The sequence below is a fragment of the Schistocerca piceifrons genome, chromosome 4 (genome assembly GCF_021461385.2).
Source record: "Schistocerca piceifrons isolate TAMUIC-IGC-003096 chromosome 4, iqSchPice1.1, whole genome shotgun sequence".
Classification (NCBI taxonomy): Eukaryota; Metazoa; Arthropoda; class Insecta; order Orthoptera; family Acrididae; genus Schistocerca; species Schistocerca piceifrons.
In genome coordinates, this window is record NC_060141.1 from 486,713,668 (window position 1) to 486,738,007 (window position 24,340).

The 24,340-nt window shown below is 40.0% G+C and overlaps 1 protein-coding gene across 4 annotated transcripts in view; it reads right to left on the reverse strand.

Moving 5' to 3' along the window:
• Positions 1–24,340, reverse strand: part of LOC124796427 (PAN2-PAN3 deadenylation complex subunit PAN3) — a 122,382-nt gene that overhangs the window by 21,088 nt on the left and 76,954 nt on the right. For all 4 annotated transcript variants that reach the window (XM_047260616.1, XM_047260613.1, XM_047260615.1 and 1 more), the window contains exons 9-10: positions 9,964–10,103; positions 6,281–6,484 (exon numbers count right to left, since the gene is read on the reverse strand). In XM_047260616.1, the coding sequence (XP_047116572.1) occupies positions 6,281–6,484; positions 9,964–10,103 (344 nt within the window). The remainder of the gene's footprint in view (positions 1–6,280; positions 6,485–9,963; positions 10,104–24,340) is intronic.

Genomic DNA, 24,340 nt, shown 5'->3' on the forward strand with positions numbered 1-24,340 from the left:
GAGACTGGTTTGATGCAGTCCTCCACACTAGTCTATCCCTTCAAAGCCTCTTCATCCACTGCAACACACATCCATTGGAATCTGCTTACTTTATTCAAGCCTAGTTCTTACTCTAAACATTTTTACCCTGTATACTTCCCTCCATGACCAAACTGATAAGTGCTTGAGGTCCCAGAATGTGTCTTATCAACCAATCCCTCCTTTTACAAAGTTGCACCATAAATTTCTTCTCTTTACAATCTGATTCAGTAGCTACTCATTGACTATTCGATTCACCCATCTAATCTTCAATGCACAACTGTAGCGCCACATTTCAAACACACATTCCCACCTTTTTCAAGTTCATTGTCCACATTTCACTACAAGGCTACACTCCAGACAAATACCTTCAGAAAAGGACATCCCAACATAACCATTTACATTATATATATATATATATATATATATATATATATATATATATATATATATAAAATAAAGATGATGTGACTTACCAAATGAAAGTGCTGGCAGGTCGACAGACACACATACAAACACAAACAAGCACACAAAATTCAAGCTTTCGCAACAAACTGTTGCCTCATCAGGAAAGAGGGAAGGAGAGGGAAAGACGAAAGGATGTGGGTTTTAAGGGAGAGGGTAAGGAGTCATTCCAATCCCGGGAGCGGAAAGACTTGCCTTAGGGGGAAAAAAGGACGGGTATACACTCGCATACACACACACATCAATCCACACATATACAGACACAAACAGACATATTTAAAGACAAAGAGTTTGGGCAGAGATGTCAGTCGAGGCAGAAGTGCAGAGGCAAAGATGTTGTTGAATGACAGGTGAGGTATGAGTGGCGGCAACTTGAAATTAGCGGAGATTGAGGCCTGGTGGATAACGGGAAGAGAGGATATATTGAAGAGCAAGTTCCCATCTCTGGAGTTCAGATAGGTTGGTGTTAGTGGGAAGTATCCAGATAACCCAGACGGTATAACACTGCGCCAAGATGTGCTGGCCGTGCACCAAGGCATGTTTAGCCACAGGGTGATCCTCATTACCAACAAACACTGTCTGCCTGTGTTCATTCATGCGAATGGACAGTTTGTTGCTGGTCATTCCCACATAGAACGCATCACAGTGTAGGCAGGTCAGTTGGTAGATCAGGTGGGTGCTTTCACACGTGGCTCTGCCTTTGATCGTGTACACCTTCCGGGTTACAGGACTGGAGTAGGTGGTGGTAGGAGGGTGCATGGGACAGGTTTTACACCGTGGGCGGTTACAAGGGTAGGAGCCAGAGGGTAGGGAAGGTGGTTTGGGGATTTCATAGGGATGAACTAAGAGGTTACGAAGGTTAGGTGGACGGCGGAAAGACACTCTTGGTGGAGTGGGGAGGATTTCATGAAGGATGGATCTCATTTCAGGGCAGGATTTGAGGAAGTCGTATCCCTGCTGGAGAGCCACATTCAGAATCTGATCCAGTCCCGGAAAGTATCCTGTCACAAGTGGGGCACTTTTGTGGTTCTTCTGTGGGAGGTTCTGGGTTTGAGAGGATGAGGAAGTGGCTCTGGTTATTTGCTTCTGTACCAGGTCGGGAGGGTAGTTGCGGGATGCGAAAGCTGTTGTCAGGTTGTTGGCGTAATGCTTCAGGGATTCTGGACTGGAGCAGATTCGTTTGCCACGAAGACCTAGGCTGTAGGGAAGGGACCGTTTGATGTGGAATGGGTGGCAGCTGTCATAATGGAGGTACTGTTGCTTGTTGGTGGGTTTGATGTGGACGGACGTGTGAAGCTGGTCATTGGACAGGTGGAGGTCAACATCAAGGAAACTGGCATGGGATTTGGAGTAGGACCAGGTGAATCTGATGGAACCAAAGGAGTTGAGGTTGGAGAGGAAATTCTGGAGTTCTTCTTCACTGTGAGTCCAGATCATGAAGATGTCATCAATAAATCTGTACCAAACTTTGGGTTAGCAGGCCTGGGTAACCAAGAAGGCTTCCTCTAAGCGACCCATGAATAGGTTGGCGTACGAAGGGGCCATCCTGGTACCCATGGCTGTTCCCTTTTATTGTTGGTATGTCTGGTCTTCAAAAGTGAAGAAGTTGTGGGTCAGGATGAAGCTGGCTAAGGCCTGCTTGTGTGCTAATAGGCCTTTTAATATGTCTGCTTGTATCTGTATATGTGTGGATGGATATGTGTGTGTGTGTGTGTGTGCGAGTGTATACCCGTCCTTTTTCCCCCCTAAGGTAAGTCTTTCCGCTCCCGGGATTGGAATGACTCCTTACCCTCTCCTTTAAAACCCACATCCTTTCGTCTTTCCCTCTCCTTCCCTCTTTCCTGACGAAGCAACCGTTGGTTGCGAAAGCTAGAATTTTGTGTGTATATTTGTGTTTGTTTGTGTGTCTATCGACGTGCCAGCGCTTTCATTGCCAAGTGGTGTTGTACACTTTAAGTATGTAGGAAAAGGCTGCAACAAGGTGCTGACGCTTAGAGAAAACTGGATCATTGGCAGTCCAGAAGACTATGGAGCTTGGCCCACATCTGAGAAGAATAGGCATACATCCCGAGGGTGGAGACCTAGCGTTCCCAGCAAGCCTTCTTACTGCGTGTGATTACATAGCGAGCCTTAGCATGGAGTTGCTTAAAAGTGATAAGGTTGGTCTGCAAAGTATGTCATTTGAATCATTTCAGGGCTCATCAGAGATCAAGAATAGCTATTGTAATGTCTATGGTCTACCACAGCAATGGTCGACCATGGAGGGGACCTGTAGAAAGAGAGATAATAGTACCAGTGGTGTGGATGATCTGCCAGGGAGGCGCTGAATGTAACAGCAGAGGTATACAAAGGTAAGCTGGATCTTTGAAGTGCACAGCATGGTAGATAGTCAGTCTCATGGTGGCAAAGAAACAACAAAATCAATGGAAAGTGGTCACTCTCACAAAGGTCATCATGTAGTGACCAAAATACTGAAGCCACAATATTAGGGGAAAAGATCGCTGAAATGGTGCCATGAGTGGCACTGAAGAGGCACAGATCATGATCTGCAAGAAGCTGGTCAACTAGAAAGCCCCTACCATACAAAGTGGAACTCCCCCACAGGGGGTGATGGGTATTGAAGTCCCACAGCAGTAGGAGAAAAGGAGTGGTGGAAGCTGTTGGATTAAGGGGGTCAGTTCAACATAAGTAAGTGACCTGCCTGGAAATGGGTAAACATTGCAAATGGTGATTCCTGAGATTGTTTTCACCCATACGGCTATTGTTTCAAACATGGCACAAAGTGGAATCCATTCACTGAAGACTTCTGTGTAAACCAATGTACTGATTCTTCCAGATGGCTCTTGGGGACAGTATGGTTCCAACAGAATGTACAATAACCACCAAGTGTTGGCGAATTGCCATCAGTGAAGGCATATTTTGGAAAGCAAAGCAAACTGCAGAAGAGAGGAAGTAAGGTGCTGTAGTACTGGCAGATGACAGCAATACCGATCACAATTCCACTGAATGATCGTAGTGGCTGAGAGAGGTATAAACGGTCCAGGAGAACTGGTCATGCCACACAATCACTGTCTGTCACCAGTGGGGATGGAACCACATCCAAAATCATCAACTCAGAATCCAACGGAGTGGGGGAATCTGGACCTGGAGGGGGCATCATAGGAGTCTTGTCCCAATTCTTCTTCTTCTTCTTCTCGTTCTTTTCCTTTCTAACCTCTGATGGGTAAGATTTGTTCAAGAGGCTATCTGTAGTGAGCACATGGACAGATGAAGAGCGAGAAGTCCTGGGACCAAGAGGTCATGGCTCCTTCAGCCATTGTTTGGCATCATGCCTCTGGTCTGCAGGTTGCTCAAGAGAGGGATCCCAAGAGAAAGAGCCTTGTCACCAGTAGACACGAAAGAAGGAGAACACTTCTTTGGTCGAGTGCAGGTTAGTGGTTCCCGAAGAAGGTGCTGCAGGAACCATGAGAGCAGAGGGTGCTAAGAGATCTGACTCGGTACGGATGAGGTACAGAGGGGTGATGGTCATGATTTTTACATAACTGAAAATAATTTCCACAAGATGTACCTCGGTACAAGACAAACTCAAACAATGCAAAATCCAGGATGGAATGTAACAAAATAATGAAAAGGATAGTTTCTACTCACCATATAGTAGAGGTGCTGAGTTGCAGAAAGGCACAACACAAAGACTATCAGAATGTTAGCTATCAGTCAAGGCCTTTGTCAGAAATAGACAACATAAGCGCACACACACACACTCTCGCAAATGCAACTCACTCACACATGACGACAGTCTCTGGCAGCAGAAGCCAGATGTATGGCGTTGCGCGAGAGTGTGCGTATGTGTATGGTGAGCCAGACATCTGACTCCAGCTGCCAGAGACTTTGGTCAAGTGTGTGCAAGTTGCATTTACGTGAGTGTGCGCGCTTGTGTATGTTGTCAACTTTTGACAAAAGTCTTGTTGGCCAAAAGCTAACTTTCTGACAGTCTTTTCATTGTGCCTTTCTGCGATTCAGCATCTCAGTAGAAGACAGGTGGTCCAGAGATTTGTAAACCAGGATCTTCTTTCTTGAAAACTGGGAAAACTGGTAAATGTGGAGGAGGATGGTGACAAACAAATGTGGATATTAACAAGCAGTACCTTCATTGAGTGATCATCCACAGTTGCTGCATTTTGGGTCCTGCCATGCTGTGGGATGATTTGTGCCCAAAATAAACATCTGAAGCCCAGCGTAGGTGGTGGGACAAACGATTTCACATCACACCTGTACACTATGACCTTAACTTTCCCCAGGAGGACATACCCTTCAAAGGCTAAGATAAAGGTACCTGTATCTGTACATTTCTCCTTGTGCCCTTTTTGTACCAATCTGATAAAGTGTATGCCTGATAAAGTGTATGCCTCACCACTGGAGATTAATCTGGAGTTAATCTGTTTGGAGAGTGAGGTTTCTGTGGAAGATGATTCCTTGGGCCATGTTCAACACTTTGTGTGAGGAAATAGTTATAAGTATGTCACCTAGACAGTCACATGCCTGAAGGGCTATAGATTGGGCAGCAGAGGAAGTTATTACTAAAAACGAACCATTCTGCATTTTTCCCAGACCCAACTTCACCAAATTTGTCTTTGATGTTTTCAACAAAAAATAATGGTTTTGCTGCAGGAAAGGTATCCCCATCAGTCCAAGTACATATCAAGCACTGGATGAAGAGTTTTGCTCCCAAACGACTGGGTTGTCACTCTTCCCACTACATAGACAGGGAAAGAAGTGTGGGGTCATATCTCTCTGCACTGCAATAACCTTTTCCATCTGAAGAGGGTGCTGGGGCCTTGTAGCCGCCAGGAGAAGAAGTTTGAGATTCTTCATTGTGTTCCCATGAACAGCTAGGTTCTGAATGCCCATCCAGATAGAGCCCCACTTGTACAACTGAAGTGCAGCAGGTTGCCCAGAGGTTGCCTAATAATGATTTTTCCACTTCAGCAGCCATACAGTTCATTGGTGTGCATCACACCTTGACATTGAGCGATTTTTTATAGAGGTTTCTACCATCCTCGTGATCTGGGTGGCTAAGGCAAGAGCCCCATTCCCTGTGACACGCAACGTTCCACCACCGTGCGACGTGGAGTTTGCTGAAGCATGCCCAGGGCTTATGGTTACGAAGGACTGGCGATGCCCACCATTCTCCAGCTCAGGAAACATGAGCATCCAAAACCAAAAACTACATCCAGCAGGATCAGCACCAAGAAGACCACTCAATGGAGAGGCAGAGGGGAAAAAGAATACTACAAGGACAGACTTGCAGCACAGAAAGAGAAGTAGCGCTGCAAGAGCCGGGCCCAGATGTAAGACAACACTGAAACAGAACAAGAGGGAGCACAATGGAAACACAAATCTACAGTAGAAGATGCAGGCGATGTGACTCCCCCTAAGGGATCTTATAACCTCTTTTCAAGGCACTATTAATGCCATTCAACTGATCTCCCAAGCCCTTTGCTCTCTCTGACAGAGTTGAAATGTCATCCTAATTTGGATGGTTAAGAGAAGTGGTGTTGGTGGAAATGAATCCATGAGGGCAGGTCATGCTTGAATAGCTCATTAGGTAGAGCACTTGCTAGCTAAAGGTATAGGTCTGAGGTTAGAGTTGAGGTCTGGAACACAGTTTTAATTAGCCAGGAAGTTTCAAATCTGCATGCACTCTGGATGAAGAAAAAAATTGATTTAACTAGTATTTATTTCTCTATTCAACACAGCCTAGAAAATTCCTGCATACCAAAAACCTGATACAACTTACTCTGGACGTTCATTTACGGTGCCCAACTTGACGAGTAACCGGCACAAGCGGCCATTTTCCATTTCCTTTGCCAGTTCATTCTCCAGTATATCTGCCCTCATTTGTGCCGCATCTAGTTGGGTGTAAAAACGTGCCCCAATCATTGGCATCAAGTCTGTTACGTTCCGAGGTTGCTGCTGTTGCTGCTGGCTACTCAGCAGGTACCTAGCAGGAAATGATAAAAATACAAGTATATGGCCACTTCTTACAACCAGATTTAGATTTCTACTTGAACTTTAGCATAAACACAGATAAAGCAAACACACGAGAAAACATGTAAATGCTCCTTCCTCCTATTACCATCACTAAGCTCAAGAAATAATTTTAGATGGTTAGATGTCAAAAAACTTATCACAGTTCAACACAAAGTAGACCTTAGTGGACACTAGCGCAAAGTGAAGCATATTTTTACATTAAGGAGAGTAGACAATGAGCAAAAATTACAATATACAACAACAAAAAAATAGTAACGATGTAAGACAACACTGAAATAGAACAAGAGGGAGCACAATGGAAACACAAATCTTCAGTAGAAGATGAGGAAGCAAGACGTTTATCTTGTGTTTCACACTACTACTTTTTTGGCTTCTTTTTTATGTCCCTTTTCTTTTTTTCTGTTTTCTATCAGAGATTTGGCTTATTTTCACTTATATATTTACCATTCCTACAATTAATTTAAAAATGATTCATTAAAAGTTAGGTAGTATTATAGTTTGCCCAAGGTGGAAAAAACAAAGTGTATCTTGCATTCCAACAAAAACTTGAGGTGGTGGTATTGTCTTTCAGTCCAAAGACCTATTTGATGCAGCTCTCCATGCTAATCTGTCCTCTGTGTGCCTCTTCATATCAATTATTCTAAGCTACATCCACTTGGCAATACATGCTGTTGTCAGACCTTGGTTCCACTTTATTCCCCCCCCCCATAACCAAAATTTACTATTTCTTGATACATCAGGATGTCTCCTATTGACTAAACCTTTGTTTTAGTCAGGTTGCAGCCTAATACTCTTTTCTTCCCAAATAGTTATGAATATCCACCTCCACACACATCAGATAATGACTTGAGGTGCATATTCTTAAATAAAAACATATTTTCACAGTAAAAGCATGAATGATGAATGAACTCAATGAACAAAATGTTGTTGGCAAAAATATAGTCAAATATAAGGGGGAAGACGAAGAAAACAAGAAAGAAACAAAGAAAGAAGAGGAAGAAGAAGAAGCTAATTCTAATGCAACAGAAGCATTGAGTAGAGGGTACAGGTTCCAGTTTCTTGGTATTTTTTATGCATGATCGTTTTTGGAAAATGAGAAAGAAATTGAAATGATGAAACCTAAGGAAACTAAAAGAAATCTAAATGTGAACTGAAAGGCCATGTATGAACATTTATAGGTTATACAAAAATTAAGCATAAATTCTGGGAGAATGCAATGTGTGAAATGCTTTCACCAACAGTAAGGAAGCATTTTTTTGCTTAGAAGAAAATGCTAGAGGTCATAACACTAAATAGTGCACCATCTTTAAAAGATACACAATTACTTCATAACTGCAATACTGTAGTGTATCTTCATGTTTCTTCCAGTAAATTGACTGATCCATTAAATCTCAAGTGTTCAGCCATACAAATTACATTTCCACCACCGATATTCATGTGGCATATTTTCCGGCCATCTTCAGAGTGAACTGACCAACTGTTGGTTGGTCTACTACAAAAATAGCCAGAAGGCATATAGTCAAATTACCGGTGGAAGAGATACAGTAGTTCAAGCTCTTCTGCAAATCATTGTAGAACACAGAAGTAATTATTTATTGATCCAAACAACATTAATAAACTACCATCACTAAAAAATAAATGTTAACTAATTCTTCTGTCAGTCATTGGTGGACCAACATTATAATAAATGGAAATCATTACTAAGCTTATATTCTACAGGATTAATGTATTGAGTCAGCTGGTTTTCAGGTTACAAGTCCATCATCAGACTATCCATCTCCGAAGGAGATACAATGTTTGTAAACAACTTTGGAAAATATTTTACCCATCTAGACTGAGGCAAAAACACACAGTGTGGTGGTAAAACAACTTAAAAGGTAAAATGTTTAACAATAAATAAATGCAAAGGGAACAAAAAGGAAAAATATTAACACTATATTAAAAAACTGTAGCTATATACAAATTTACATTAAATAAACAAACCAAGTAAAATAAAACTGGTACATGATGAGATTACTTTAAGAGGTATTAAACATGGAAAGTTATACAGAAATAAACTAAAAGAAAACAATTATGATCCATATGCTGCCCCTTCCACTGTCTGCAAAATGTGTACATTAACACACCAAGGACAGGTATCACAGACTGTAGCAAATACACTGCAATCCTGCAACCATAGTATTTCCTACTATGTGAAGAACACCACAGCCCAGTGTATTTTCAATAGCAAAGATAAGACCCAATCACCAGCAAATAGTGTGGTATACAAAATAACTTGTCCTGTCTGTGATACGTTTTATACTGGTCAGTCAGGCACAGATAAAGCGATTAAGCTGGCTGAACACGAATACAGCTGGAGGTTGCAGAATTATGAATCCACGTTTGCTGAGCAGGTACTGAGTGAGGACCACAACTAGCAGCCACAGTCCCATGTCCTTCATTTAGCTAACACAGGCCAAAAACTCAATCTGTTGGAAGCCCTAAAATCAACACAAATCTAGCTCACAGTCTTTAATTAATATTAAATGACCAAACACAGCTTAATATTGCCCCTCTTCTAAACTTCACATAATCCTCACAGTTTTCCACTACATTCCACACTGTCTGTCTCTTCATATTCCTCAGTTTTCCTGTATTTATTCAGTCCTTTTTATCTTATTGAGATTGCCTATGTACTTCACATATTCTGTTGTTACAAATGTTAATTCTTTCTTTTAATTGGTTTCTGTATCACTTTCCACATTTGATAACTCTTAAAGTACTGATTTTATTGTGTTTGTTTATTAATGTATACTGTTATGAAGGTACAGTTTTTGAATTTAGTGTTAATGTCTTTCTTGTTTGCTTCCATCATATTTATGGTTCAACTTTTTATCTTCTAAATTACATTACCACAACACTGTCAAAGATGACATTTACTGTCCGTCTGTGTCTCAATCTACATATGTAACATTGTTTCCAATGTTATTTACAGACACTGTAACTTTTTTGGCAATGATAGTTAAAGTTGAGGACACATTGAGCTGCAGACAGCCACAACAAAAAGTCTTTTATACAACTGAGCTTTCAGTCACAAGGCCTTTTTTTAAAGCAGAAGACATACACACACATTCACACAAGAACAACTCTCTCTCTCTCTCTCTCTCTCTCTCTCTCTCTCTCTCACACACACACACACACACACACACACACACACACACACACTACTTTCTCCACTGGAAAGGAAGCCTTGTGGCTGAAAGTTCAAATGTACAGCAGTCTCTTTGTTGTGCCTTTCTACAACTCAACATCTCCTCAATATGGTGAGTAGCAATCCATCCATTCCACAATATTAAACTTGATTATTTTCCATACAAAAGCAATTTCCCTAACCTCTTCATCATACACTAAATGAGAAAATAGAAAAAAAAAAACTTATCTGCTGCTCACATGATGAGATTACGGAGATCTGATGAATAGGTACGAGTTACAAGATCCAATGATGTCTGAATATTCTCTCGTTGTATTGCCATGAGAGATCTGCATCCCAGTGCAAGCACTAGTTTTCCCAAGGCAGTTAGATCTTCTTGCTGTCAAACCATAAAACAGAATGCATTATGCTGTTACAGAGATCTTTAGATTTTACATTCTACAACAATGAAAATCCAGTATTAAATTTGTTTGATCGGTTTTACGCAACCACAAAATGTTCCAAATCTATAACGCAATCTATCATAATGAGTAAATTAGTGCATTGCAAGGGAAGAAAGGATGGGGGTGATTAGGAGGAGGGGAGGGGGTGAAGGAGTTTGCTTTTCCTTTCTTAATGCCTTGGTAAGCTGCCTTCGGTTTGGACAAATTAGTACGAAATATAAATTAGACATTAAATGTATTGAAGTCTTCATGTTACTCATTTTTATACAGTATCATTGACTCAAATGTAATGGCATAATAGAATGCAAACATAATTTATTGTTTTGCCTGCTATGTTAAGGTTAACTTCAAATCTTTGTAGTTTGTTCTTTTAATTTTACATTTTTCTTCTGTTTTTAGATGGCAATCAAAATGAAGCTAATAACACAAGAAAATAATATGAAACCTAAAAGTATCACCAGTACTTTAGTAAACACAGCTTCCACCAATCCCTCTGACTGCACTGCCTCAGTGGCATTTTCCTCCCCCCAATCTACCATTTTTTTCTTTTTTTTCTTTTTTTCCCCATATGTCTGGACATAATCAATCAACTTCTCTTTTCAACCTCCTAATACAGTACTTCTGTGTGTTTTACAAAGAAAGATCCCTAGTTATAACAGGACATAAAAACTATTTCTCCATAATTACTGTTACCTACAAATTCTAATCTCTCACATGAATGTTATGTAACATAATAATCCAGACATATGATTTCAGATGTTCAGCTGCATTGCTACATTTTATGATCTGTTGTATTCTATATGTATCTCTCTTTCCTGGTTTCTCAATAGTCTACCCTTTCCTTTTCAGTTGACTTCATTTTTGTGTGCTGTTAATCTGTTTTAGCTTTAAATGAAATACCCACTGATAATGAAATGTAATTCTTTTTTTTAGTACTGCATTTGGTACTGCAGTAAAATGTTCTCAGTTGTCTTTAAGTGCATTGTAACAGTGTCCTTTCAATGCCAGCTTCAATTTGGGGAATAACCAGAAGTTGACTAGGGCCAAATCCAATGAATATGGCGGGGGAGCCAGGACTATGATCTGTTTGCTGGCCAAAAACTTTAAAACAATTTGTGAGTGGGGCATCGTTGCTGAGAATCAACTGGGAACCCATATCTCGGTATTCGGGATGAATTCGACGAATTGTGATCTACAAGCAATAGAAGACTCAAAAAGCTTGACAATGTCCCACCGCTCCACCGTCAGTGTCCGATGAGTGTCAGACATATACTGTTACTATATATACGAAGACAGTAACTTGTTCTCGAAAGAACAGTTACTGTTGATGACCGTGCAGCTTTTCCCTGGAAATAATGAAGACTAACTGACAACCTCAGCTGCCGACAGCTGTTGTTGATATATCTCGATGTGGACAGTTGAAAATGTGTGTCCCGACCGGAACTCGAACCCGGGATCTCGTGCTTACATGGCAGACGCTCTATCCATCTGAGCACACAGATGAATAGCGCAACTGCACGGACTTATCCCTTGCACGCTTCCCGTGAGACTCACATTCCCAACTCAAATGGATAGAGTGTCTGCCATGTAAGCAGGAGATCCCGGGTTCGAGTCCCGGTCGGGGCACACATTTTCAGCTGTCCACATCGAGGTATATCAACAACACCTGTCGGCAGCTGAGGTTGTCAGTTAGTCATCATTTATTCCAGGGAAAAGCTGCACGGTCATCAACAGTTACTGTTCTTTCGAGAACAAGTTACTGCCTACGTATATATAGTCAAAGGCTACCCAGCCATAGACCTTCGTCTGTGCGAATGCGCACAGGTTGCCCAAACTCTTACAGGAATCGCCAAAGCGTGCGCGAGTAATGAGTGGGTGGGCAAATGTCTACAAGGTACAATACATATGTAGAATTGTGGACAGTTGGGGATGTCACACGGGAAGCGTGCAAGGGATATACTGTTACATTTGCAGCCAGGATACATGCTGCTACAATGCTAGCACTTTTGATTTCCTACAAAGCTGTTGTTGAAACTTCAAGGATCGAATGCCACAACTTGCCGTGAGACAGCACAGCAGTTATGAATTTGACACAAGCACTCCTAACAGCACTGGGACAAACTGTGTACTGGTGTTTCTTTTAATAATAATAATAATAATAATAATAATAATAGTAATTCTGAATCAGTGGCAAAATACAGGGAGCGAAAGGTTATTTACAATTTGTACACAAACCAGATGGCAGTTATAAGAGTCGAGGGGGATGAAAGGGAAGCAGTGGTTGGGAAGGGAGTGAGACAGGGTTGTAGCCTATCCCCGATGTTATTCAATCTGTATATTGAGCAAGCAGTAAAGAAAACAAAAGAAAAATTCGGAGTAGGAATTAAAATCCATGGAGAAGAAATAAAAACTTTGAGGTTCGCCGATGACATTGTAATTCTGTCAGAGACAGCAAAGGACCTGGAAGAGCTCCTGAACGGAATGGACAGTGTCTTGAAAGGAGGATATAAGATGAACATCAACAAAAGCAAAACGAGGATAATGGACTAGTCGAATTAAATCGGGTGATTCTGAGAGAATTAGATTGGGAAATGAGACGCTTAAAGTAGCAAATGAGCTTTGCTATTTGGGGAGCAAAATAACTGATGATGGTCGAAGTAGAGAGGATATAAAATGTAGACTGGCAATGGCAAGGAAAGTGTTTCTGAAGAAGAGAAATTTGTTAACATCGAGTATAGATTTAAATGTCAGGAAGTCGTTTCTAAAAGTATTTGTATGGAGTGTAGCAATGTATGGAAGTGAAACATGGACGATAAATAGTTTAGACAAGAAGAGAACAGAAGTTTTCGAAATGTGGTGCTACAGAAGAATGCTGAAGATTAGATGGGTAGATGACATAACTAATGAGGAGGTACTGAATAGAATTGGGGAGAAGAGGAGCTTCTGGCACAACTTGAATAGAAGAAGGGATTGGTCGGTAGGACATGTTCTGAGGCATCAAGAGATCACAAATTTAGCATTGGAGGGCAGCGTGGAGGATAAAAATCGTAGAGGGAGACCAAGAGATGAATACACTAAGCAGATTCAGAAGGATGTAGGATGCAGTAGGTACTGAGAGATGAAGAAGCTTGCACAGAATAGAGTAGCATGGAGAGCTGCATCAAATCAGTCTCTGGACTGAAGACCACCACCACCACCACCACCACCACCACAACAACAACAACAACAACAGTAATCTCTAAACTGTGTCCTCAGCTCGCAATAGGTTTTATTTTAAATGCAATCTCACTTGCAATAGGTTTTATTTTAAATGCAATCTCACTAACAATATAGCTGATAACTACACAGATTTGCTGCATGAACCTTGACTCTTGTGTGTCAGAACTCTTACATTACATTTTTCAGTGAAGCATAGGAAAGTGCCTCTTGTAAATTGCTTGTTCATTGCCACAGCAAGTTTTTTGCTGAATCCTGCCATTGTATAAGGATACAGTTGTGGGTTCAAAGAACAGTAATGCCTGGCTTTTAACATACCAGAATAAATGTTCCTTAGTATATGGGCAGTCTCATGTATTTTTATGACAAAACAGCACATTTTTCACTTCTACTGACCAATAACAATGTTTTTCCCTAATGAAATGCAGTTAATAGATTTGATTTAAAAGTTTAAAGCCATAGTGTTGTGAACTGGACTAAATATGAGTACACACACAGCTCATCTTGGCACAAATATTGTTAACTTTTACGTAGGAATGCTTGCGGAGTGTATCGTTATATTTACAAGAAACTATGTACAGTAAGTCAGAGTTCTCATTTATATAGTGACTATCTCTGATACTCATTACCCTTTAAATGTATGAAAGAATAAGAAGAAAATGAAGAAGAAGAAGAAGAAGAAGAAGAAGAAGAAGAAGAAGAAGAAGAAGATGATGATGATGATGATGATGATGATACATTAAACTTACATACTGGATTTAGGAATTTTCTTCTACTTGCAGAATAAGCCCCTGTTCTCAAAAATAGAGCAAATCTTCTAACTGTTACCTTTACTATGATACAAACAAGAATTTGGAAGTATCTTATTTGGAGAACATATTCATTTGCTGATTACATAAAATAGGTCTTAACAGAAGACAGAATCTTCAGGGATGTGGACCAAATTAAGGTGAACATCAACAAAAGACAAGTTGACCACAGAGACTTAACCTGTACGCTGCATTAGCAATAAAGTATTGTTATATTGATTAGTGCTTATATCAGAAAAAATTAGCCTACTATATCAGAAAGAAAGGTACTACATTGACAAAAGCTGCTACTGCTGAAGTTTTATTAAATGTTAGCTGCTTATCACCTACTGATGGTTTAACATTTACTTGCTTGCATTGGTATCCTTTTAGAAAAATTATCTACATCAACAAATAGAATATACCAATTTCTGGCTTTGTGTTATATGTGAGATTCTTGAATGCCCTTGCAGCAGAGCATGTAACTCCACCCTGTACCCTAAATAAGAAGACAAAGTCTACAAGATGGTATTACTTTGTACTGTGATTGTGCAAATTATATTTTTAATTAAAACTTATTTTCCTTACAAGCAACAAAAACATTATGGAATAAAGATATGGAAAAGTGAGTGTAAGAACTAGAAGATCATTAAGAGATCTCTGCAAGATATATGGTTATCTAATTTGTGCAATATTCTCACAACCCACTTCTGCTGAATAAACACTACATTTACTTTCAATTCACTGCCCCCAGAACACTGTTCTATAAAACAAGGAGTGAAAATATGCAAAATAAGTCAAAATCTTTATCTTTAGTTCAGCACAATGAGAAAGGCTTTTATAAACAAAAGATGCTGAACTGCGCTACTTAGCTAATTTTTCTGTGAGCTGATCTATTTTCACTTGCTATCCAGATATCTGTAGTGTTTCATTTAGCATGTGACCATTCATGTCTACTTCAAATTCTGGCATGCCTTTTGCTTGTCTGAAACTGTGTTGTGTGGGACTTAAAACTGTTTGCTATGAAACTGATGTGACCTGTGTTTTGCTAGATCATATATCCAAGTTAAAAATGAAAGTGGATTCAGTACTGCTTCTTGTGGGACCGCACATGTTCTGCTCCCTCATTCTGAGACTAGCTCCATTCCCAATATTGGCAGCACCATTTACACTTGGTGTAAACATCATAGAAAGAGCAACATAAACACACATAAGTAAACCAAAAATGTAAATATGCAGGATTAAAGGTATCTTGTTAAAAGCAGGTATGTAAGGAGATCAACTATATCTTCTCTCAGTAAGTGTCACAAATAGCTTCCAGCCTGCATTTCTTACATTATTATTAAGCATATAGTATTTCTTGTGACATTGGGTTTGGAAGCAGTAAGGAGAGATTTGACCATTAAGTTTCAATCAACATGTTTACTGGTAACAATAAATATCACAATGTATAAATATTATTTTGACATTTGCAAGACACAACAAACATAAATAAAATGTAAAGGGTGCGGCACTTAAATACGGACAAATTTCAATTTGAATTTCCCGCCATATTGCAGATCTGCCGGAAGTGCAATTGGCATTCTTGAAAGCCATACGCATCTAGTAAAGTCAGAACCTCAAAACAGCCAAGAAGCTATGAAGAAGTGCGGAGTAAAACTGAAGAGCCACAATTATTGAAAGTCTTCATGCCGAGTGTTCACCCAAGGAAATAGTACGATTCTTTGGGTACCTGAGATAAACTGTTTACGATATTGTGACAATTCTTTGGGTACCTGAGATAAACTGTTTACGATATTGTGACAAAGTACAATGCTTTGGAGAAGTCTGGGGATGGTTCCACTAACCCGGCATGGAAACCTCATTCGAAGAAACGTGTGTCACAAACTGCGGCACTCATCGAAAAGGCTTAGGCACTGATTTCAGGGGATCCGAGGTTATCGCTGAGGAAATTGGTGTCAGTAATGAATGTCAGCAAGCGGACAATGCGTCAGAAGGCAGAGGAGGAGCTCATACAAGCCATTTAGTCCGAAACTGGCTCTCAGATTAGATTGACATGTTCAGATCGGAGGAGTTCTTGCCCTCGAATAGCCCAAATTTGAGCCCTTCAATTACTATGTTTGGAGCATAGTTGACTCACCCTATGTCGCATCTCTATGCACTGTTATTGAAGCAGCATTCGTGAATATGGACAGGATTGGAGGCAGTCATCATGGCTGAAGGGAATTACATCAAAAAATATACTCTTGAAAGATACCACCACTTATATATAAAAAGACTTTCATTTTTATTTGTATTTGTATTTTGTTTTAATATATTTGCTTTTTTTTAAAAAAAGTCTCCGAATTTCATCCAATGTTTACGCTCCTTACACCAAGTGAGGCGTCGTTTAGCATTTACCATCGTGATGTGTGGCTTATGAGCAGCCGTTCGGCCATGAAATCCAAGTTTTCTCACCTCCCACCTAACTGTAATAGTACTTGCAGTGGATCCTGATGCAGTTTGGAATTCCTGTGTGATATTCTGGATAGATGTCTACCTATTACACATTATGTCCCTCTTCAACTGTCAGCAGTCTCTGTCAGTCAACAGACGAGGTCAGCCTGTATGCTTTTGAGCTGTAAGTGTCCCTTTACATTTCCACTTCACTATCATATTGGAAACAGTGGACCTAGGGGTGTTCAGGGACGTGGAAATCTCGCGTACAGACGTATGACACAAGCGACACCCTATCACCTGACCACGTTTGAAGTCCAAGAGTTCTGTGGAGTGCCCCATTCTGCTCTCTCACAAAATCTAATGACTACTGAGGTTGCTGATATGGAGTACCTGGCAGAAGGAGGCAGCACAATGCACCTAATGTGAAAAACTTATGTTTTTGAAGGTGTCCAGATACTTTTGATCACATAGTGTATACAGCTGTGTCATTAACAAAGCTACTGTGGTTGTAATGAATTGTCTGTAAAGTAATACAATATGTAACATTAATAGCAGTGGTCATCACACTTCTTAGGGCACATATCAAATTACTACTGTGAATGTACACGATTATGTACAGACTTTTTTCTGTCAAAAGTCCTCAGTACAGCTACATATCTTGCCAAATATTCCACACAAAAGGATCCCTCCTCCATCATTATACTACAGGCATTACATTATAGTGTCTCATTTTGTCCCCACAAATGTGTTTAGTTACACATAAACATTACATGTAACAGCAATTCCGATGTATTATCCTAGTTATTCTTTGACTTTTGAGATCTAGATTATCCCATGCTTCTAATCACCACGACTATTACATTCTCATATTTTTAAGTTGATCTGTATGTGTTATATGTGGAAATAAATGTGTGGTTCTATCTTATGTCCACATATTTGGTGACCCTGACATGATAGCACTACAGCACAATTGGGCCAGTTTCAGCATTCTGCAATGTATCGCAACATGAACGTCTGTCACTTCCACGCTAGCCATCCCACACTCGTTCTCACATGAAAATGGACAACTCACTGGTCACCACAGAACCAGCTGTGAGCAGTGCAATTACAAGGGTTAGTATTAAGCCTTCGCTGTTCTGCCCAAGTATTGTAGTTCGCGCAGCTTGAAAGCCAGTTCGTCCTTGTGCAGATCCCAACAGATGAAATGAAGTATAGTTAACTGGTCACATCAGTTACAGAGGACCTAGCCACATAAGTGCAGGATATTCTAGCTGCACTGCCAGACACGAATCAATGTGTCAATCAAGAATGCAGTGGTGACATGCTTCTGACAGTCAGAGGTGAAGCAATTAGAGAAGCTTTTGTGGACCGAGGAGCTCAGTGACTGCACACCATCACAACTCTTATGTCATTTGCGTGCACTGGCAAGCAATGCAGTGAGCGGCGACATGCTGCACAGTATTTGGTTGCCCAATTACTCTCAGACACTCAAAAAATTTGACAATGTGCGCAGGTGACTAAATGCACTGGCGCAGACAGCGGACAGGATCGCTGAGATGTATCCTGCAGAACATATAAACACTGACGCTATGACAGAACTTGCCTGCAGTGGCACTAGCATTGCTACAGTCACAATTAGCAGAACTTACCATGCAGGTAGCCACATTACAAACAGTACACACCAGCCAGTGACTGCACCGCCAGACATCATGACTTCACACCCACTCACCATTGGCACCAAGTATCTACTGGTATCACAAGATGTTCGGCAACCACACATGGAACTGTACACCACCATGCAAGTGAAAACATGAAGTGGAAACCATAGCAACAACAGATACATCTGTCAGTAGTACACATTGACTTTTTGTTACAGACCACAACACAAAGTTACAATATCTAGTAGAAATGGGACAGAAGTGTCAGTATACCTGGCAACTCGTCTACCACGTCAGAGCTATGGTCAGGTCATATTATTGTTTAAACTCGGATTATGCCATACATTTGAGCAGCAGTTCACAGTAGCTGATATATCACAATCTGTCACTGGCGCCGATTTCTTATCCTTTTATGGCTGATGGTTCATTATTTATACGGATCACAAGCTATTAATTTGTGCTTTCACTGTAAAACAGAAGGAAGAATTGCAGAGGCAGCTACGCCATCTAGATTACATTAGCCAATTCATTATCTGAATTGTGTATGTACAAAAGAAGCTGAATGTGCCAGCGGTCACACTCTCATGTGCGAAGGTTGTGAAGGTTACAGCAGACACATGCTCATGTGTCAAAGCTGTAGCAGCTGCCACTGATTTTGATGCCCTCGCATGGGCGAACCAACATGACGAAGAGTTCTGCAATTAATTGAAGCAACCGGGAGGATTGAAGTTGCAACACACTGCGACACCTTAAGCAAATGTATTATATTGTGACATATCTGAGGTGAACACACATCCATCTGTGCAGCAAGAATTTTGAACACAAGCAATTGCATCAGTACACAATCTGGCACATCCAGGAGTAGGAGGCACTCTCAGACTGGTCAAGCAAAGTTTTCTCTGGCTTGGACTGCATGCAGATTGCTGAACATTTGCCAAGCGATGCACAGCGTGTCAGATTAGCAAGTTCACGCAGCATATCAGGGCACCGTTAGGTGCATTTCTACTTCTGAATCAACGTTCCGAACATGTGAATGCCATAGGCCCGCTCACAGTCTCGGAAGACAATAGTTATTGTCTCACAGTTGTGGACCAATTCACCAGGTGGCCAGAATCATTCCCCATGAAAGATATCACAGTTGAAACCATAGTGCAAACATATTTTTTGTGGATCGAGCAACAGATTTGGTGTGCCACTGCGAATAACCATTGACCAAGGGTGGCAATTTCAGGCTTATCTTTTTAAAGCATTAGCTACATTATTATGCACAAAGTGTTCAGGCACCACAGGCTATCCTGCATCAAATACCAGAATCAGGTGTCTGCATTTACAACTAAAAGCAACTCTGCAATGTCAAGCAATGCTGAATTGTATGGAGGCACAACCTACTGTACTCCTCGGTCTATGGGCATTACTCAAAAGTGATGTGAAGTCTTTGGCAGCAGAACTAGTATATGGGCAAATGCTACATCTGGCTGAAGAATTCTTGCACAGCACAGCAGACGATACAATCGCTGTATCAGACTTTACTACCAGATTACGGGAGCATATACACCAGCTCAGACCAACAGCACCCAGAACAGAAGTCAGTTTAGAAGACACTCATTTTGTGTTCATAGATCTCGACAATTGCAAACACATTTTCTTACATAATGATGCAATATGCTAACCATTACAGGCACCATATGATGGACTGTAGGCAGTGATTAGCAGAGGCAATGACAAATTCTGAATCAGAATCAATGATGTGCCTGCCACCGTCACGTCATGATGGACCAATCAAACCCACATTTTTCAACGCATTGGATACTGCAAACACCTCAGGATCCACACAAGCAAAATATGACAATACAGTGCCAGGTAATGTTCCAGTACAGCACAATCACCAGGTGATATGATGGACACAGGTGCCTTGAAAAAGAAAACAATGCCAAAGATTGTACATCACAACTGTTGGGGTCACTGACTCAAGCAGCATAACGTCAGCTTTCAAAAAGCAGTTGTAACAACAAACGAAGTTTAATCTACGATATCGTTAGCAATAGGGAGGGCACTCATGTAGTGTGTCATTCTGTCCCGGCAAGCACCTGTGTACAGTGATACGTAAACATTCCATGTAACTGCAAATTCCAGTGTGTTATCCTAGTTTCTCTTCGACTTGAGAGTTCTACATTATTCCATGCTTCTCATCAAAGTGACTCTTACTTTCTCATACTTGTAACTGTTCTGTATGTGTTAGATGCAGAAATAAATGTTTGTTTATATCTGATGTCAACAACATCATAAAATGGAAACAGTTTACTCACTGAATGGTGTAACATACAACAAAATAACTTTCTTAAAGAAAATTAAATACTATCACACCATTCACAAAATAATGCACTACATATGCTGTAGAGTAAAGGGTCCTCTATCCATAAAAAGTGTCCAGTCCCTCTCATCAGCTAAAATAAGGTACCCTCATGGCCACAATATAGCTCTCGTCAGTGCAATCTCGTTTTCAGCTATTTATCCTCGGACAAAGAACTGACTGTATTAACAATAAGGTACCAGTGCTCAGGAGAATCAACAATTTACCAAAATTTATTCATGCTGCTACAAATTTAAAAAAATAAAACAAAAATGATTCCATAATCATTTTGTAGATGTGCTCTGTGCAGAATGTTCTGAATAACACTATTAAAACTACACAGATAGCCAACTGCTTCACAAAACAGTGTACAAAAACAAAAATTCTGATTAGTAAACAATTATCAGATGAGATTCAAGAAGAAAAGCCTGGCAGCAAATGACAAAAATTCAATCAACCCAACAGGATCAAAATTAATTAGTACAATGGGGGTGTCCAAATTTTTAACGATCTTGATTGACTTAGGAGCAAGCCCTTAAAAAAGAACTGGTCATTGCAAACTTATACCACTGCAAGAAATTCGGTAGGTATTCATATTTGTCATCATGGCCAATTCACTTATACCAATCTCGGATGACCGATTCCGGTACTTATCACCTACACCACGGATTTTCTTGCAAAATCACTCCAATCCATAAATGTATTTTCAATCAGTTTACAAAAGCTGACAAACTAATAATCTCCCTGCTAGAGTCAGAATCAAAGCTATTACAGATCTGTCAAGACTAATCAAACTTTTTGTACACCTAGCAGCAAGAATACCTTATATACTGCTAATGGGACCCATGTATGTGCTCTTAAAGCCCTGATCTCATAAAATACCCAGGACCTAAAAGTTCCAAGACTGCCAGAAGCAACCACTCTGAGCCAGGGCTCAGTTACATTTTCCATGGGCTCAACCAACCATTAATGATCCTAGGCATGCGCCTTGGGATTTATTCATGTCTGCCATCTTGCCTACAGTTGATGAACACTTCAAACGCTGAACCAGTACTCTAGAACTGATCACACTAGGTCTCATTGTGGTTTCCTTTATGAATGCAGTGCACTTTGACACAAATTTTCCAACAAATCTGTCTTCAGTTTACCTATATATAACAAATTTTCTGTGTTCTGTTGAAGTACAAGGAGTGATCAAAAAGTAACTGGAATTTTTGTTTTTCTTAAAGAATCTTTTTTTTTTTTTTAATTCATCACCACCAACCTTGTCTCCTTCAAAGTAATCCCCCTCAGATATAATACAGTGCTTTTTCCAATCTTATAAGCAGTCTGCAACTCACTTTTCATTATGGTGTTCAGCAACTCTCTTTTTTATTGAATCAGTAGTGGCAAAACAACGTCCTTTCATGGTTCTCTTCAGTCTTAGGAATGGAAAGAGGTCACAGGGAGCCATGTTTGGTGAATTTAGTGGCTGAAGCAACATAATGGTTTTGTTTTTTTTTTTTTTTTGCCAAAAAATTATGAACTAGCATTGAGGTGTGAGGGGAGCATTATCATGATGCAATGTCAAAATTTAGGTTGTTTTCTTCAGACTGCTTCACACAAACAGCGCATAACTTCCAGGTAGTATTCCTGATTGACCATATGACCATGACGTGGAAACTTGTGAAGCATTTTAATCAAAGAAAACAATGAGAAGAAGCTTCACATGTGATCGAACTTGTCGAATTTTTTTCGGTATAGGCTCTTCAATGGTATCCACGGGGACGACTGGGCCTTCGTTTTGACATCATACCGGTATACCCATGTTTCAACACCTGGTATTACCTTCATTATAAGTTGTGAATTGCTGTCATCTTCATTCAGAAATTGCTGAGGAAGTCTACACAATATCAATTTTGGTCAAAGTTCAACTATATCAGAACGAACTTCGCTATTATACATTTCATGCCCAAAACGTGCACAAATCATTTTGTATAAGTCAAAGAATAAGCAGATATCATCAGCAACCTCTCTGACCGTGATTTCCCAGAACCATTTTCTTTACTTCTTCCATACTGTTGTCAGTAACTGATTTGCTAGGGCATTCGGGGTAGTTGTCATCTTCAACATCTTCTCGAACTTCTCTGAAACATTGTAAACTCTCATCTTCCTCACAGTAGATTTGCCAAATCCAGAGTCAACATTTTGAATGCAGTGCTGCACTTTATTCGATTTTTCAAGCAAAATTCAATGCAATTACTTAGATCCATCTTTTTTTTTTAAGCAAAGTTAGCCAAGCATTCAAAAACACATATAATCTTTCCGACTGTCAACAATAAACTAATATTCAAAACAATTGAAAATGCTTAAAAAAATTGAAAACTGGATATGTAAAGGCCCAAAATTAAAAAAAAATCTAATTACTTTTTGATCACAACACATATACCAAATGCACTTATTCTGTATACTAGGGAACAATGTGGAACTCTACTTAAAGCATTCTCCAAGTCAAGAAACGATAACCTGAGTTGTTCTATCTACACCCTTCTGAACAAGATGGCTTTTACATCACTGATGCCGGCAGAAGCCATGAGGATAGCAGTTGTCTGGTCCCCAGACTCCCTCACACATGAGATTAGTATATGTTCCATAATTCTAAAAAATAAAAAAGTTGAAGTTGATGATGTACGTCTATAAATTTGCTCATATATCTTTCGAACCTTCTTATATATTGGATAGACATGTGAATTAGTCCAGTCACATCATACACACTGTTGTTCCACTGACCTACGGTAAACTTGCATTAGCAGAGAAGCCAGTTCCTTCAGATATTTAGAATAAAATCTAATGCGTATTCCATCATATTCTGTGCCCTTTCCTCTATCAAGCAATTTGAGCAGTTATCCAGTTTTGTGCTCATTTATTTCTGTATCTATCAACTTCCCATCCATGCAATGATCTAACACAGGAACTGAGTTATGAACATCTTTGGAGAAGAATACTAATTCATCCATTTTATCATCTTTCATTTCAGTACCTCCATGGTCAAAACCATGTGGACAGACTATGTTCCACTAACTGATTTAAACACAAGACCTTAACTTACCAGTTTTTTTTGAGATCTCAAGAGGTAAGACCTTGCTTCCAATCTAATTCAATGCTTCTCACAAGCTGTCTTTCCATGTGTTTTGATTTTGTACAGCTTTTATTTGCCAAAAAGGGTTTTGTTTCATTGGAATCTTCTTTGCAGCTCTCTCTGTTTTTGTATAAACTTTCTCGAATTATTACTGAAGTGATGTGTCTTTCCCATCACTCATTATCTTCAATGGGACCAACTTATCTATCACATGGACTGCAAAAATCTGAATTTCTGCCACTGATCCTCCAATTTCTTCTCCAAGCAACTAAATGTTTGTAGGTGAATGTTCAGGTAGTTTCTGATAATCCTCCTCCTGCACTAGGGTAGCAGAAATATATGTATACCTTTCTTAACTTTTAACTGAACATCATAGATATTTCTGAAAAATATTTTGAGTACTGTGTCAGAAGATTCTTCGTCCCTGCCTATAACTCTATAAACATATGTATGTGCATCTCCTAGTCTATATAGAAGGTAGACTGAAACCTCCCCATATTGCCCCTGCATGGCCGGAAGATTAACATGCAATATTTTCCACATTTTCTCTGAAGTGTTCCACAACTTAGATTGTGATGTGAATGGATGATAGTAACATCCAACT